The following is an 18,581-nucleotide window of genomic DNA, read 5'->3' on the forward strand; positions in this document are numbered from 1 at the left end:
TCAAGATCTGTCTTGTTAAGGCAGCAAATTGGAGATAGGCTCTCTAAGAGCTCAGAGATTGGTTGGCCATGTCCCCAGATTAGCTTCCACATTAACTGCTCTGAATCGTAACCTTCAGTAACTTGGAAGACGCTCCTGTCGCCTGGATTCGCTGTCTTCAAAGTGGCAACACTTAACGCCACAAAACAAAGTGTCGCATGATCTCAAACTAATTCTGAATTCAAATCTAATGAATTCAGAATTAACTAATTCTGAATAGGCGAGAATAATAAACACCATAACATCGCAATTAACACCAATGTAGCGACGGAACCACAGGACAGAACTTCGCGAAAAAAGGCAATTTCGAATCACGTGACGACGTTCACAAAATTAGATCCTCCTTTTTTGACACTACTTGATTATAGCTCCTTCTGTCTATTATTAACACACAAATTAAAGTTAAGAGTACCGAACAAGTTTTAATGGTGTATAAATTCTTGAGTTTAATCCAATAATTCCAAGAGTTTATCTTTTCCGGACGATGACTAGTTCGTCGGACTCAAACTGAAAATGGCGGCTAGCAAAGTTTAGTTTGCTGCCAATGCATCGGGTACATTTGTGATAATTGTGACTTTATGACCTTTATTATTGACGAATAACTAGGTGAAATGAAGACAGAATGACTTCAGAGTTAAAGGAAACACGATTTTGTAGCACACAGCTTTGACATATTCAGGACAGCACACTCGAAAAGACAGAAATCCAGGTAAGTGAATGGAAGACCACAGATCTGTATTTATGAAAGCTAAGCTGAGAAAAATGAAATAAATCTATGATCTAACTCTGGAACTGATGTCAAATTATGCTTGGGAAGTTTTTAATGCACGTGTGAACAGCAGTAGGTGTTCGTTAACGTCAGTTCGACAAATTTGGGGCCGTTTCATTCCGTAGCTCTCGTAACTACATTGCTCGATGAGAGTTGCCCTACTCCGCAACTGGTTCACACATCTAACACACATCCTCGTTGTCATACAACTGAAAAATTGTTAAGTAGGCCTATATACGACGTTAAACCCTAAGCATGTACATACATACATTCATACAGTGTGACGAAACCCTTCATACATATTTTGTTGACACTGTGATGTACATGGAGTTTCAAGGATTACCCTAAGATTGTTCTTATTTTCCCATTTACGCTGTTTACATACCTTTATTTCGTAATTACACTATTTTTACACAACAACTTCAAACTTGTAGAATTTGTTTAAAGAAAATCAATTTTCACCTCGTGATTTGATTTACTGAGAACATCGTGCGAAGATCGCTACATTGTTTACATGTCACATGGGATGCAGCGAGAAATGGAGCTATTACGTGGCAATATCTTATATAAACAGCCGTTTTAATACTGTGGTCAATTTCGTTAATATTTTAAGTAATTTACCACCTGGTTTCGGTGATATGGACTATGGTAAACATATGGGAAAATACAGCATATATTATAGGTTACGTCCAGAGACCGCCACTTGGCTAGGCTGCACAGTCATTGGTTAATATTTTACCGACAGGTGGCGCTTTTCACATGAGGCGCGAAGATATAAATTTGAGAAGGCGACGTAACCTTCACTTAGTCTTTGGCTGAGTCATGTGTGCAGTCACGTCAATGTGAGTACACTGAATTAACATGCTCTTTCCATACGCATGAATAACAAATCTGGAAAAAATACGGAAATAATATGGACCTCAGTCAGCAATAATATTCCTCAGAAGCAACTCGGGTAGCCGGTACCAAGATTTGATTCACCCATAGCACAAACTCGGGGTAACCCAATGATGAAACTACGGGAGCTCGTCTAGTAGCCGAAAAGCTAAGACGTTAGCATCCAGTGGTTACATGTCACTAAGAGTGAATTAAAGGTTGCGCTTATTAGGTAATATTACCCAAATCATCTGTCCAGTCAAGGGATTCATGCCATGATAACAGAAACAAACTCGGGGCAAACATACATGTATATTGAAGCATCCACAATACTCCTACCCGTGTAAGAATCCTCATGCATCAACGTCGCAAGTTAATTTGTACTCAGACACAGGAAGGGTTTGGTTTATCATACACATAGAGTTACGAAAACTGCAGCCCAGTGACCGTGTAGTCAGGGAGACGGTTACATTTCCGTTCTATCGGTGGATAGCTTTAAGCATTGCCCGTGTTAAGTTCATTTGTTATACTCACCGGGTAAATAAGCATATTGATCAGAGTTCTTTCGACGCATCATTTTCCGGTCTAATACAAAATCGAGTAACAAGTGGAGGTCTGACCAACACGCACCGATCACCAACATTACATTTACACAGGGACTGCACATCTACTGGTCTACACTGACATAGTACACGAATACTCCACCCCATGATATTTCTCGGGGTAAACTACGCTGCAACATGGCGTACATAGGATTTCACAGTTACCTCCCCTTATCTAACCCAACTGATAGATGCATAGGAGGTCATTTACCTGTGAGCAGGTCATATGGTTTTATTTCACGTCACAAGGTGGACATTTCTAAATGGGAATTGCAAGTGGCCCGAGATAGAAGCGGGAAGAATATCTTATTCGAAAGAAATCGATTTTAATTCCATTCAAATTTTAATGGTTTGTAACTAAATGTATTCATTTACATTTCAAATACCGCATTTTTTTTACTTAAATATTAATTAAGTCTAGATTCGTATTTCCAGTTGAGAGCCAGTGGTGTCAGCACTGACTATATAAGGCTGGCAATTTTAAGGTTTCTCTCAACGAAGGAAAGCGAAATAATTCAATCAAATCGTCATCCAGACGGGGTATATTGAGATATATATTCGAGATACTCGGTTGACCGTAACAATAGATAGGCTACATACTTTTCATTTGCGACAAAGTAACACTTTAATTTTTAAACTTAAAACATTTTAAAGCTGTTGCTTTCTGCATTCTCACAGTTTTGTATTAAGTGTCGTCACCCGGTTATTATTTTACACATGCGCATTAACTACATTTAGGCTAATTTATTTTATTGATATTTTACGCGGTACCCAAGAATATTACACTTATATACGACGGGGCCAGTTTGACGCTAATAAGATGCTTTAACCAAAAGTCACCACGGCGGAAAACAATATAGCTCATTATATAGTCGATTCTGTTTGTTTGTTTATTTTGTTTTGTTTTGTTGGGTTTTTTTGTTTTGTTTTTTTGTTTGTTTTTTTGTTGATAGTATTAGCTGACAGTTTATGTCAAAATTTTCATTGTCAAGTTTGCGCCTATTAGAATCTGCTCCAAGAGGAGAGAGCGACAACCATACCCGTTAATGCGCACATATCGTTCTCTACACTCGCTTTACATCATGCGCTACTACCACCACCTTTGCAGCCTGTGCGACGCACATAGGCTTGCTTAGGGTTACCCTCACCACTGCTATCCTCGCGCGAAACTATTTAATCAGCATTCATCAATAAAATTATTCAAGGCTTGGTTAGAATCACGTTGAACATATTTCAGTTAAAGAGAATGCATATGTATCAAGTATGGTTGAGACAAATTTTTGGTGTTTTCTGACATCATTCCTGGCCTCGTCACCGTAGCCTTAGTGACCTTGGCGTTGTTCAGGATTTCTACATATAACAAAATTTGTTGGTAGTGGCAGTGATATAAAGCGAATTAAAGAGCGGCGCATGCGCTATAAGGAATATGCTTGGCAACGAAATACTTAAACTACGCATTGTGACCAATGGAACTTTTTAAGTTACGTAAAGCGTAGTTGGGCTACCAGTTTTTCAGTGGATGTAACAGAAGTAATAAAGCTACGCTATTTCAAAAGACATACAGACATACAGGCGGGCAGACAGACAGACACAGAGGCAGACAGGCATAGAGACATAGAGACATACAAACAGGGATGCAGACATACAGATGGACAGGTTTACAGACTGACGTACAGGTATACAGACAGAGAGACAGGCTGACAGACAGACACAGGCAGGAATACACACAGACATGCAGACATACGGACAGTCAGAGACAGTCAGGCAGGACAAACAGACAGACAGTCAGAGTTAGACAGACACACAATCAGACACACACACAGACAGACGCACAGGCAGGCGCTGTAAGTAGTATGCGCGACAACGGAATATTTGAACTACTACTACTAACTACTAACAATTGTGACCAGAACTAGACATAGGAGGGATTTCGATACATATAACTAGCAGAAAATTAAAGGCTATATTGTATTTTATTAAAGGCTTAAATATATTGACTAAGTTTCATCCAAAGCCATTCACAACTTTTTCAAGCTTACAGACATACAAACAGACAAACAAACACACAGACAGACAGACGGTAAGACAGTCATACAGACAGATATACAAACAGAAAAACATACGCACAGACAGACAGACGGTAAGACAGTCATACAGACAGACATGCAAACAGAAAAACAAACACACAGACAGGCAGTAAGACAGTCATACAGACAGGCAAACAGGCACACACAGACGCTTGCACAGACAGACATACACACAGACAGACACACGCACAGAATCACAGACATACACACAGCCATACACAGAGAGACACACAGACAGACACACTGACTAATAAACGCCGTCAAAAACATGACCGCCCTCCTCAAATGTGGTATTCAAGAGATAATATTACAACACGTGCCTGACTAATATCTGGTTGGAAATATAACCCCATGTACTGGCTGCGTGCCTTATGTGCATGTATTCGAAAGTTATTTTACTACAGCCTTCAAGACAAGTATATGACTAAAAAACATGAGCTATGTGCTGACACGGGTATACTTCCGGATCGAATTTCCAAATAATAACTGTTACAGTATTGATATGTGTTAGCTTCGTTGGCCATGTTCCCAACTTTTTAGTTAACATTCACATAAACTTAGCATTTCTGACAGCTATGATAGGACGAATTAAACGGACCTCAGATCTACTATAGGCCTATATTTGTTAGATATGTGTACATTCTTGTTTGTTTGTTTGTTTTAGCAGAGACCGGTGGAAACCCACGATCATCCAGGGTTTCTTTGAAATAAAATCATTCATAATAGTGCTTTTATTTATTTTTCATCTATTTGATTGTTGCCTATAATGCCATTCATACTCAGGCACTTTACACGTACACGATGACGTGTAGTTTTATGGTTGGTTGCCAGCTCAGTGCAATAATCCAGTGGCCCCTCTCCAATGCGGTGGCTGTGAGTTCAAGTCCAGCTCATGCTGGTTTCCCCTCCAACCGTACGTGGGAACGACAGCCTTAGCAACCTCCATATGGTCGTGAGTGTGGATGCTACGTCTTCCAGTAGTGATTCCTCATTCAACAGATTGCTCATTCAATAGATTGCCCAATCAACACCATTTATTCACTAGTACCTTTACACAACTCCGGACTGGTACATTGCATAACATTACATGACAATGAGTTTCCTCTGGGCTCTGTCCGGTTTCCTCCCACCAGAATGCTGACGACAATTGTGTGAATGAAATGTCCTTGAGTTCGGTGTAAAAAACCAATCCACTGAATAAAATAAATTTACGTGTGGAGAATATCGGAGCGTCGAGATACTCCAACGACCTTTGTCGGCACACCATGGTGGTGAAAACATGTGGTCTTTATGATTCACGAGCGTCAACATGCGCAAACGGTCACACGAGCGTCATCGACGGCTTATTGTCACCACAGCCCAACGAACACGTTGTTTTAAGACGTTTAAGGGAAATCTAGTCCCTGTGCCCAAAACCGGATTTGAACCCTCACACTTCTTGTGTCCTAGCGAATGAAACGAAGCACCTGAAGTAGTCGGCCACAACCCTTTTCCCTATAAAAGAAGCACGACCAGAAAAACACGAAAACCCTCCTAAATTCGCAATTACATATGGAGTGAAGTACGCGGCACACCTGTTTCAAGAGGTGCAAGATTTGCTTCGCCTGGGCATAGAAGGCTATACTCCTTACAGCGCATGCGTAGCTTTCCACCTTTCGCTTTACATCAGGCCACAGACCCCCCATTAATTTTCCATAAGCGACAATGTTAAGGTTTAGCGCTGTACCTCAGTCCCAAACATTCCGTGGCCAATAAGCTTTCGTGCTTATTTTAGATCAAGAGAATATATGTGTATAAAGTATTATTAGAAACAACTTTGAGAATTTTTGTGTTTACTGATATGCTTACGTCATGACCTCGACGTTGTTCAAGATTTGTGTACAAAATTTGCAAGTGGTGGCAGTGATGTAAAGCGACCGCCGAGAGCGGCGCCTGCATTGCAAGGAGTCTGCGACAGTGAGAGTCCCCTACACAACGGGGACTCCAAGTTACAGAAGGGAACCTAACAGTTTTACTTCCTTGATGGAAAGGGACATTTTATCCTCGTGTACGGAACATATTACGCACGACAAATTCATGAGACACATATCAGTTACAGGACGACGAGGAGTCATTAAAAGTGTGTAGATATACCGTGACTTCTTATGGCAGGGTGAGTCCATCACCCCGCTGAAGTTCTGCAGCCACTGACGTATAATACCGGAGACACCTTATGGTGATACCGAGTCAGCTAGTCCTGTTTCCTTGCTCTAGCCACTCAGTGCTGAGCACCAAGCGAGGCAGCAGCAAATGCCATTTTTAAAGTATTTTGTATCACCCGACCCGGATTTGATCCCCGTGACTTCGAGACAAAACGGCAAATTTGGACTTACTTTCATGCAGTAATTTTAATAAATGGTTGTTTCACAGACACCGTTAAATTGATACTCTATAACCTAATCAGCTGAATTAACACAATGCTATATGTGTTTTCTGAGCGACTTCAGAACAGATTATGATTTATTTATTCATTTATTTATTTAAATTCAATTTTTTATGTGAATGGTGTTTTACGCCGTATACTCAAATAAAGTATATATTTCATTTATACGACGGCCGGCAACATTACGGAAAGAGGAAACCGGGCAGAGTCCGCGGGGAACCCAGTACCATTAGCAGGTTGCTGAAAACAAATTATTTATTTATTTATTTATGTATTTATTTATTGCATTAGTGCTACACGCCGCACTCAAAAATATTTCACTTATACGACAGTGGCGAGCATTGTGGTGAGAGAAAACCGGGCTTGCCGGGAGGGAAACCATGCAGGGTCATCCGCAGGTTGCTGAGAACAGGTTATTTATTTATTTGATTGTTGTTTTACGCCGTATTCTGGAATATTTCACTTTACGATCCCCCGCGGTTTGTGTGTGTGTGTGTGTGTGGGAGGGGAGGGGGGCCGGTATACAAACTACTGTGTTGTATATAGTGATTTGCCCTGTTGTTACATTTGCAGGAAACATGTTGTCCCATATTTGTGTTACAGTAACATGATTTATTCTATATACATCACTCAGAAAAGTACTATATATGTTAAAGACTAATTCTTAGGTTAATTCATTTGAATTGTTGTTCAACGATGTACTCAATTTATTTGATTTGGTGTTTTACGCCACACTCAGGATTAAAGCCATTATCAATTTATTTGATCTGGTGTTTTACGCCGTACTCAAGAATGTCTCACTTAAACAATGGTGGTCGATAATATATGTGGAGGAAACCAATGTATCCGGAACAAACAACCGACCTTTAGCAAGTCACTGACGAACTTGTCGCACATGTGACATACAGATTCACTGGTTTAAGACAAATGGTCTTCAACCAACTTTACACTGCGCTAATGATCACGCGGGCGTCGTTAACAGCGTATTTCTACCAACACCCTACAAGCAGTGAGAGTGAGGAAATTTACAAAATCTCTGTCCACACAAGGCCGGTTTTGAACTCGTACCTGAATTGTGTGTCCTACCGATTGGAATGTAAGATCATAGTTTTAAGAAAGGATTTCACTGTATACAAGTTAGTGTGTGCGCCCGACCACTTATAGGCCTTATGTATCCACGCGCATGCGGGCTTTAGTGTCCAAACAGCACTGATGGTATTATGTACATGCGCATACTTTAACTGTGCACAACTCTGACGATCTGTGAACTGAACTCTTAATTAATTACATTCCTTAGAGTTAAATGGGGTAAGCTCCAAATTGACAGAGTTAATTATAGTTAAGTATATTATAGTTAATGGAACCCATACATGTAATTCAGACCAGACTGCTAGATGTGTAGAGCAGTAGAAATAAGTTCCTGATTTTACACAATTCTTCCAGCTCCAGATCTGTATATAGGCCTTTCGCCTATAGGTAAGAAAAAATACGGAATCATTGACATACAATAGTACTAAGATCTTACCTTGAGTGTCGGATGGAATAGTGAAAACGAAGACTATCCAGTATAATATCCAGTTAATCATTTTGAACGCCTGTACAGTAAAAAGAATCAGTACAGATCTATTTAAGTCGGTGTGTCTCGAAAAAGTAAGCAAAACGCTCTGGAGTGTGTTTTCTCTGGTTTCCAAGGAATTTAGAAACGTTGCTGGGCCCGTCATTATGACGTCATCCAAGTTTTGCAGCGTTATCAGCTCAAACCAGCTCAAAAAACAGGAAGTGTATATACACTATTGTAAGTATTGTAAGAAATGTGCAGTGTGCTTTGATATCCGGATATTCGGTAAAATTAAAATTTTCGCTAGTTTCCAAGGAATTTAGAAACGTTGCTGGGCCCTTCATTATGACGTCACCCAAGTTTTGTAGCGTTATCAGCTTAAACCAGATCAAAAAAACAGGAAATGTATATACACTATTGTAAGTATTGTAAGAAATGTGCAGTGTGCTTTGATATCCGGATATTCGGTAAAATTAAAATTTTCGCTGGTTTCCAAGGAATTTAGAAACGTTGCTGGGCCCTTCACTATGACGTCACCCAAGTTTTGACCTTTGTTTTCCAAACAACTGACATGGACATTGAAAGAATATGCACGTAGGCCTATTTGCATTTATTGGCTGATTTTGTTAAGTATAAGAGAAAGTCTGTTGTCTGAGTGATGGTATTCTGTTATTGTAGCAGATTATTGTACCACATTAAATGTACCACAATTATTCGATTAATTCAGCATAAAGACTCTATTAGAATAACAGGATATTTAATATGGTGAATATGACTCAGATAATAGACTCCCTATTAAAATAACCGGATTTGGTTTTGGTTTTGGTTTTTTTTTTGGCGGGGGGGGGGGGGTTAGTGTAAAACTCTGCACGGCGATAAATTAATTATTTAACGTTTGAAAAATTAGGACACGTATGCACATGAAGTGTTAGTTCAACCCCAGACACGGGAAAGGCGAAATTAAGCTAGAACAATAAGGATAAAACTAAAGGTCTTGCTTTAATCAACATGCCACGAATTTTAAATGAATGCTATGTCGAATTATTTTAATATACGAGGCCCCATGCATTTCCTGTACCATTACACTAAGATAATCGCTTGTAAAATATTGAATCACGCTAAAGTGGTTAAAGATTTGGAGATGTATGAATGTATTTCTGGTAGATACAGCTGTGACTGTGAATCATCAGGCTTTACTTCCCATCCATTAAAATGCCATGGCAGGTAACCTTTACATTGTACATGATGGTGATCTTCGAAGCCTGCTTGTGATGGGTCCCAAGTCTAGAGAGTCGAGAAACATGAACATGCGGGCTATTAAGACTGTCCTTTTCGGCACTTGAAAACTTCGACAAAAATCGTCTAAACGGAAGAATGTGGAACTTTCACTCCTTGGCACTAGGCTTGAGCTTTAGCCAAAAAAAAAAAGAGAAAGGATTGTGTTTGTAATCCACCATATCACTAGTAATGCTCATATAACAGTCAAACAAGGTCAGAAGCACCCTGTCGTGCTTATTTTCTCTTTACCTTTAGAACATCGTGACTTCGTTTTCAATTTCTGATAAAAAAAAAAACCAAACAATTTTCAATTCTGTTCACAGCATAGAACGCCGTGTTCACTGTTCTGACGAGATGAATTCACTATAACACTTTTAAGTTTTTCAAAAATATTTATTAATATGAATTTGTGAAAGGACAAGTGATATTGACCATCGGCCGATTCTTGCGTCATATCATAAAAAGTTCGATGTGCAGTAGGTTAATTTTAGGCAGGCATGGATTAGACAGAAGCAGAGATTTATTTATTTATTTGATGAGTGTTTTACACCATATTCAAGAATATTTGACTTATACGACGGCGGCCAGCATTATGATGGCAGGAAACCCACGACCATCCGCAGGTTGCTGGCAGACCTTCCAACGCAAGGCCGGAGAGGAAGAAAGAAACAGAGACCAGCTGGGGCCGACTGAAGTCAAAAATATGAAATATGATTTTAAAGGTTATTTTAACACTGTAAATTTAGAATTTTAACCACCTCATCAATGTTATATCAATGTGTCAAAATTTCATTTTCCATTACCGAAAACAAAACACTGTGACAATCTTTTAAATTTTGACTTAAATCAGAAATGTCTTTGTTGAACCGCCCTTAAGATCTTACTACGTGAAGAACGAGACCACAGCACGAGAGGATGACGACGTCTGGCGTGTGGTTTGAGATGTCTTTGGTTTGCAAAGATGATGAGCCGGCCTCTTAAAAAGACAATGCGTGTTTGACATTGGTGTGTGCATACAACTGATACCAAATCATCCCAGCATGATCGCATGGATGGAACTGTCGTCTTTTCCCTAAAGCATTCAAAATGCTTTCGTTCAGAGCATCACAACACAAGACCACATCGTATATGATCCACATGGCACCGAATTAAAACAGGGTCTAAGCATGCAGAGTCGACTATACATGTATATTACATTCAAAAGCGTCAGCTGTGAAGAAGTTTTCATCAACAGAGATTTTCGCGAGCGGGTATTTTTGTTGTTGTTGTTGTTGTTTTTGTTTTGTTTTGTTTTTGTCTATCCATCAGCTTTTACACCCAAACATAAATACCAAATTAAAACACTTCGAATTCCGCTCAATAGGCATCACACACTCAAACGCAAATGAACGGAAATCCAACAGTAGGCACTGCACGCAGGTACAAAAAGTCCCAAAACCACACACCGCTTCCTGTCAATCACGGGCACGTGCGTGACGATTAGGACCATGAATGGAGATCGATTCATTTGACCTTTAGGATCCCGCCCTCTCCTCATTTGCATACACATAACTGCGCAGGTACCGGCTGGTGGAATTCCTCATCCGGCGGATGACACAACCCAGGAAGTTATAGCTGATATATCCGCCAATGAGCAGCGTGTTCCACAACGAGGCCTGAAAGACACCAAATGTTTGAATGATTAACTAACTATAGTTTTTTCACGAAAACTGTGTGCAAAAACGCTTTGGTTTCCTCCACCAATAAACCTGACTGCCACCGTGCATATAAACGTGAACACTAAATACATAAGAGCAAACAAAAGTGTCACCCACCTGAAGTATATGGGTGCTACATATAAAAAAGCGTTTCCATAGGCTCACAACACATGAGTATGAAACTAGTGGTATTTCTGGAAGGAATCATTAATGCACTGCATACAAAATGAATCTATAGATATATCTAGTGGCCTCCATGGCCGAGGTGCTAAGCACGCCAAGAAGCCTCCACCAATGCGGTCACTGTGAGTTCAACTCCAGCTCAGGCTGGTTTCCACCCGGCCATAAGTCCGAACATAAGTCAGCAACCTGCGGATGGTCGTGGGTTCCCCCTGAGCATTGCACGATTGCCTCCCACCATATTGCTGGCCGCCGTCGTATAAGTGAAATATTCTTGCGTATAAAACCAATCATATAAATAAATAGATAAATATAAAATATATGTTAACTAATAGTCCAAGTTCTCTTTAACAAACTGGCTATTTGTATTGTATTGTGTTAACGACTTTATTTTGGCTATGATCATTTATATATAGGCTTATCAAAGCATAAATGAATGAAGATCATCAGTCATCCAGGTAATTTAAACCATAATTTACATACAAGAAATAAATCAATTCAACTGGATCTTTATATTTATTTGATTTAAGTTTTTTTAAGGTTGTTGGTTTACTCATGACATGCAATCTGGTTTTCCTCAATGCACCTATGCACAAACCTGGTCGCCATCGGGTAGGTGAAAAATTATTGTCTGTCTGGTGTTAAAGAACAAAGAAATACATAAAATTAACTGAAAGTCGAAGGCCACCCTTGAAGTGAAGTCCACGCCTCCAGAATCTTGCATATTTTTTGGTGAAGGCCACACCTCCAGAATCTGTACACTTTCGGGCGAAGGCCACGCCTCCAGAATTTGCGCATTTCTGGGCGAAGGCCACGCCTGCAGAAAATGTACACTTTCGGACGAATGCCAAGCCTCCACAATATGCACACTTTCAGGTCAACATCGGGACTCTTTTGGTTAAAGACCAAAAACATTAGTCTTCATCACGAAACAAAGTTTATGAAGCTTGATTTTCACACTTGGTGAGTATGGATGATCTAACACATCAGCTCTTCCACCACTCCATCTCGTGACAAATTGCATAAGACTTTAATTTGCCTTTATACAATTTTAGGCTCTCTATATAGCCGGTAATCGCATTGTTATGTGTGAACACCTTGTATATAGGCCTACCCAAGATATTTGCTGGCCTTCAAGTCGGATAATACCAGATTAGCGTACAGTTTCCAAGAGTTTAAATAACGATTAAATAACTCATTCATCGCACGCCAGCTGGTTGGTTAGGAGATGCATGCTTTCTGATTGTAGGTTTATATAAAATGCGAAATACTGGCTGGCTAGAAAAAGCGAGAGGCCTTTTGATTGGTTAGGCCAAGCCTGATAATTGGTTATAAAAAGCCTTCTGACTCATTGCAAATTAATCAATAGCAGACAGTATATATTTATCAAAAGGTACAACCCATGACATCAAAGGCCATGTCTCGTATATACTTATTTCAGAAGGTGTGTTCACCTTGAAATTAGTAGATGTATGAATTAACGAATGAATGAATAATTACAGCTTAACGCCATTTCGGCACTATTGCAGCCATGTGGAGGCGAGAGAAGACTTTTAAACCAGTAGACAGGAGATGGTTTTCGATGCGACAATGAGTAATCAAAAATCAGCTAGGCCAAACAGGAGTTAAAACCGTTTGAAAACATAATATATATATGGGCCCTATATTTCTGTCAAATTGTATATATACAAATGCAGAAGGATTATATTTATGATATATAGGCCAATATATCTAACAAAATATTCAGATAATTCGAACATGGAGTCGGCTGTGCAGAACCGTTTGGCGATTATTAGCAAAATCTCTCTACAGTCATACAGGATATGCTTGTTGTCGCGCTGAGCATCACATACACAAAACACACTGTTTATCTTAAAATATTTAAATGTTACAGTATTTAATTCTATTCAAGAGAGTTTTAAGCCAGTTTAAAGGTCAAGGTTTTTCCAGGTTAACAGTTTTCAGCGGTACATGACGACTGTATATGTATATTTTTTTTCCCCTGCCAGGTCGTTTTTGTCGCTGCTAGTTCGTTTCTTTAGCTGCCAGGTCATTTGTATCGCTGCTGTTACTCTGTCATCGAGGCTCCATAACAGCCTTTATTTGTCCTTTTCTAGCATAACTTCTAAAAAAAGCTTCAAAAAGCAAATATGTACCATTTTGTACACGTGCTTTTGTAGGACACGATGCATTCAGGATGCGTATCACAGGAACACGGCCTAGTACACATGAAAACCGTAGGTACACAAAAATGATACATGCAAGGTACACATTAATGTTTCTGTGTAAAAGTGTTACTATTAATGTGGTCCTGTGGTATTCATCTTGTGCAGTTTATGTACACAAATGATTTTAGAGTACAGAATCATCCTAGCTATCTTTTCGATTTCAGCCAGGGCCTATCTTTTAGTCACTAGCTATTTAAAGCGGTTTAAGATAAGAGATTCATTTCAGATGTATACTGAATGCTTAAATGGCTAAATCTTCTATACGATGAGTAATCTTTGGCGGCTTTATAGTTTAGTTTTAAAAACTATTAAAATGGGTAATGACTTCATATGATCATATGACTGAAGATTGTTAAAGGCAAAGAAAACACTAAAATAAAGTATGCATCGTATGAAAGACCATGAAAAAATCTATTAATGCAATACGCCGATTTCACCTAGAAACGAATTATTTCAGGCAAAAAGTATCATGATGTGACGTAATTGATACCTTCTGGGTGACAAAATACCACTGTGGAATCTTATCTTTTGGCGCAATTATACTCGGCTAGAAAAATTCTAAAAAAAAAATTAAAACTAACTATTTTCCTGGACAGTATTTAATGGTCTTTCATCTGATAATATACTTTATTTTAGAGCGATCTTTTCCGTTAAGTACGACGTAAAATCCTAAATATTAACACATATATTAAAGTGGCCATTATTAATGAGCAATCCACAATACTTCAGGCCCTAATATTGTGGCAATAGCCTCAATCCCGAAACAAGTATATGACTATATGACATACGAAAGACGTCGACAACTTATCATCGCCAAGGCCACACTAGCGGTGAGAGCAAGGGAAGCTTGTATTATAACCTTATTTAACAATGACCCAGAAGCCTCCCACCAATGCGGTCGCTGTGAGTTCAAGCCCAGCTCATGCTGGCTTCCTCTCCGGCCGTACAGTACCCACGACCTTCAGCAACCTGCGGATGGTCGTGGATTTCCCCAGGCTTTGCTCGGTTTCTTCCCACCATAATGCTGGCCACCCTCGTATAAGTGAAATATTCTTTAGTACGACGCAACGCTAATCAAATAAATGTATTGTAACAGGACACTTATAACAACTGATATCATATTTAGGCTGTATCTAAAAGGATAATCTAAACGTTATATATCATTTAAAGTCCATGTACTGTGCCTACCTGTTCACTCCAGGCAACTCCGAATTTCCACTCAGTGACAAAATGCTCACAATTTCTGGTAAGGATATTATACGGTACAATGGCTCCCACACACTTCGTCACCGCTCCGACAACTTCGTCCGAATTTCGCGGGGACAAGAGTCGCTTTTTCGCCTCAGCAATTTTGTTATTCACGCGAGCCAAACAGCCATGGCTCACGGACTCCAAGTCACTGAGGCGGACGCGTGCCCATTTCACGGATATCTCCCGTTCAAGTCCCGTTACATGCAGAACCATGCCATTGCCAGCGTATAACACCCAATGCCTATACCGACCACGGTCAATTTCGATAAGATCTCCTGGAAACGGTTGTAATCTTTGAACACGCACGAAGTCGCCATCAGTCTTTTTAGAAATGTAGGCGTTCATGTCTCTGGTATATTATAGGCTGTCTTTACACTATACAAAAGAAGCTGAAGTCAGGTGGAGATGACTTTTGTGTCAAAGTAGACGATAAAAAAAAAATAGTTGTAGACGTTCTGCCAGATCGCGCGAGTTTTTGTAGGCCTGCAATATGGCTCCCGCGCACCAAGGTAAGAATTAAAACGTCTCAAAATTAGCAGGTAAACGATTCGGTATCAACACATATGCAGGTATTGGTGTAAACGAACGACATTCACGAAGTCCTCAAAAAGATTCCAATATGGATGTTCCCCGCCAGGTAATCAGAATGTTTTGCTCTAGTATGGCACAGACTGGTTAAAGACCGGTACGCTGTAGAGTTTGGCTCTCAAATGTAGAAACGGGCGGACAGAAAGTTCTTACGCACAAATATACACGTGTTGTTTGTTAATAGCGTTCAGGTCAAGTTCGAGTGGCCTCGTCAATAGGTGTTTCGAAACACAGCAAATTCGGATTAACTTAAATAACAATTTACGTGTATAAACGGCAAGATTGTCGCCAATGAATACCGAAGAGCCCCTTGTATACGTGTGGCTTTGCTGTTTAAGCCTATATAACAATGCAGTAATACTCGCAATATTCGCCAAGGTAAAATCCACCGCACTGCTGCTGAAATTTCTTCCAAAACAGGATGTCCGTAACCTGGGTAGATTCTGTCGAAAACCTTTTGATGTCCTGCAGAAAACTTGATTTTCACATAGGCCAAATCATCTCAAATGAACATGATCGATAAAATATATAACATTGCCAGTTGTTCTGATGTTGGCAATCCAAGTTGTATAGATACATGAAGTCACTGTCACCGTGGTTTATAAAATATATATACAGTTCTAATACACGCACGTCATTCACTGCACATTGCCAAGAGAAGACGCAGTTCGCTTGCTTTCCAATGCAACCATTAAGCAAGTTGCCAAAAAAATCCGGGAGCAATAATTTCCACGTGAGAATGAAGGTTTGGCGATGACATCATTGGGCATTATTTCCGATCACTTCGCTGTCCAGGCCACGTTGTCTTCGTAGATCACAGCGTATATATAGCGCCAACCTAAACAGTGTTACACGATCACCTATAATGTGAGGCTCCCGAAAAGCGGTGTCGAAAACAGATTTCACACGGATGAATTTTCACATTTTAAATTCGTTGTTTAACCATTGAAGTGCTTACAGGAACGTGAACTGTCGAACAATATTTTATATGATACTTAATTGAAGCGTTTTTAGCCCTAATATTCGAAGCGTCCGGTCTAATTTGTAGGGGTCTCTCTCGACCCCCATGGGTGACTCATCCCGATCAATACTATCAAGAGGAGATCACTCTAACAGTACTTTATATTACTCGATCGACAAATTCTCGTGTGTATTTTTTTTAATCGGTATAAATGCGTATAACGTTTAAGTCAGTGATTTAGCCAAGTTGCTATGGCTCCATGGTATTGTGAGTTCTACATTAAGTTACATTACTTCATAATACTCAGATTTTTGGCCTTGTCGCCGTACGTGGGAAGATCTGTGATATACCTGCGGATAGTCGTGAGTTTCCCCTGGGCTGTGTCAGGTTTCCTTCCACCATAATGCTGGCCTCCGCCGTAAGAGTGAAATAGTCTTGAATATGGAGTAAAACAACAATAAAATAAATAAATATAGGCCTAAATATAACTCCAAATTATAAATACCTACACAGCATGCTATACAACATATATACCGTACATTCTAGGTGGAAAGCTCTTCCAGCAGCCTGTGGATGGTCGTGGCTGGGTTTCCCTCGGGTTCTGCCCGCTTTCGCCCCACTATAATGCTGGCCACTGTCGTATAAGTGAAATATTCCTAAGTCAGTGTCGCAGAACACCAATCAAATAATTAAATAAATAAATCAAATACACCTCAGGTAACATTCATGTGTACACATCCCATTCTGTTAGACGGCGCGAAAGTTGGAGATCACGTGATCGCAATAGCGTGGACGGTGAAAACAGTCTAGCCTCCAGAGGTTGAAGCATAGTGAAAAATACCCATGTTTGCCACTCCGTCATGCAGCCACCACTAAGCCCTGGTTGTACAAGAATACATAACGTAACCTCTACACAAATACTCACACTATCTAGACAGCTGAAAATCATAAAAATACAACAAATACCCTATAGGTGACAGTGATTCAAAAATAGGTTTTTTCGTACCCTGTAACATTTTCACCCATAATACACGAGTGGTGTAGCTCCGAAAAACGAAAGACTCATTTTGACTCAATATTTCGGCACTTTATTTTGTCATCATCTGGAGAACTAAATATCACGGTGAACAGTACAGACATATGTACAAAACGAGTCTTTCGTTTTTCTGAGTTTGCCCACACTACACGCGTATTACGGTAAAATAATCAGTGGAACACGAGATTTATTTTCACGCATGTTGTCTGGCTGTTACTGATTAAGCTTACATATTAAGGTATACATGATAGGTCATTTTGTCTCCATTGAGATAGCGAGTAACAATTTCCCGTACCATTTTGCCCATATATGGTTTCTCGATGATATCACCCATCTATATGCCTGTGTTCAAATTCACAACGCACGATCGCGCTTGTTTTGATTGGTTGGGCCTATGCACAGATGTGCACAGCTAACACCTACATTCTGCATACTTAGAACCTGTCTTGAAATATACGAGTAGCGGCCTAATAGCATTGCGAGATTGCAATATAAATTATACAATAGTGTGTCAGACCTTGCAACATGTATAGACCTATACACGACTGGAAAGGGTAATCTGACTATGAATCCTAAAAGCTGCAAAAAGTGCAATAAATAAATAAATAAATAAATAAATAAATAAAAAATTGAGGCTGCATAAGAGGCAATAATTTATTTTTTTAACCCCCGGCTTGCTTACCTTTCCGTTTAAGGCATTGCCTGGGGTTTCAAGAAATAAACAACCGCTTTCACTTAGCCTTCATTTTGCTTGTGGGGGGGGGGAGGGGGGGGGGGGCTCCGTGGCTCATTTGGTTAGCGCGCTAGCACAGCGCAATGACCCCGGAGACTCTCACCAATGCGGTCGCTGTGAGTTCAAGTCCAGCTCATGCTGGCTTCCTTTCCGGTCGTAAGTGAGAAGGTCTGCAAGCAACCTACGGATGGTCGTGGGTTTCCCCCCGGGCTCTGCTCGGTTTCCTCCCACCATAATGCTGGCAGCCGTCGTATAAGTGAAATATTCTTGAGTACG

The 18,581-nt window shown here is 40.0% G+C and overlaps 1 protein-coding gene across 1 annotated transcript; it reads right to left on the minus strand.

Annotated features, from left to right (window-relative positions):
* Window positions 1-10,962: 10,962 nt before the first annotated feature.
* Window positions 10,963-16,357, minus strand: LOC135464150 (phospholipase A and acyltransferase 4-like). Its single transcript, XM_064741645.1, has 2 exons — window positions 14,925-16,357; window positions 10,963-11,286 (listed from the first exon to the last, which is right to left on the minus strand). The coding sequence occupies exons 1-2, from the start codon at window positions 15,330-15,332 to the stop codon at window positions 11,146-11,148; spliced, it is 549 nt and encodes a 182-aa protein (XP_064597715.1). The 5' UTR covers window positions 15,333-16,357; the 3' UTR covers window positions 10,963-11,145.
* Between the last annotated feature and the right edge of the window lie 2,224 nt (window positions 16,358-18,581).

Source organism: Liolophura sinensis, chromosome 3 (genome assembly GCF_032854445.1).
Source record: "Liolophura sinensis isolate JHLJ2023 chromosome 3, CUHK_Ljap_v2, whole genome shotgun sequence".
Taxonomy (NCBI): Eukaryota; Metazoa; Mollusca; class Polyplacophora; order Chitonida; family Chitonidae; genus Liolophura; species Liolophura sinensis.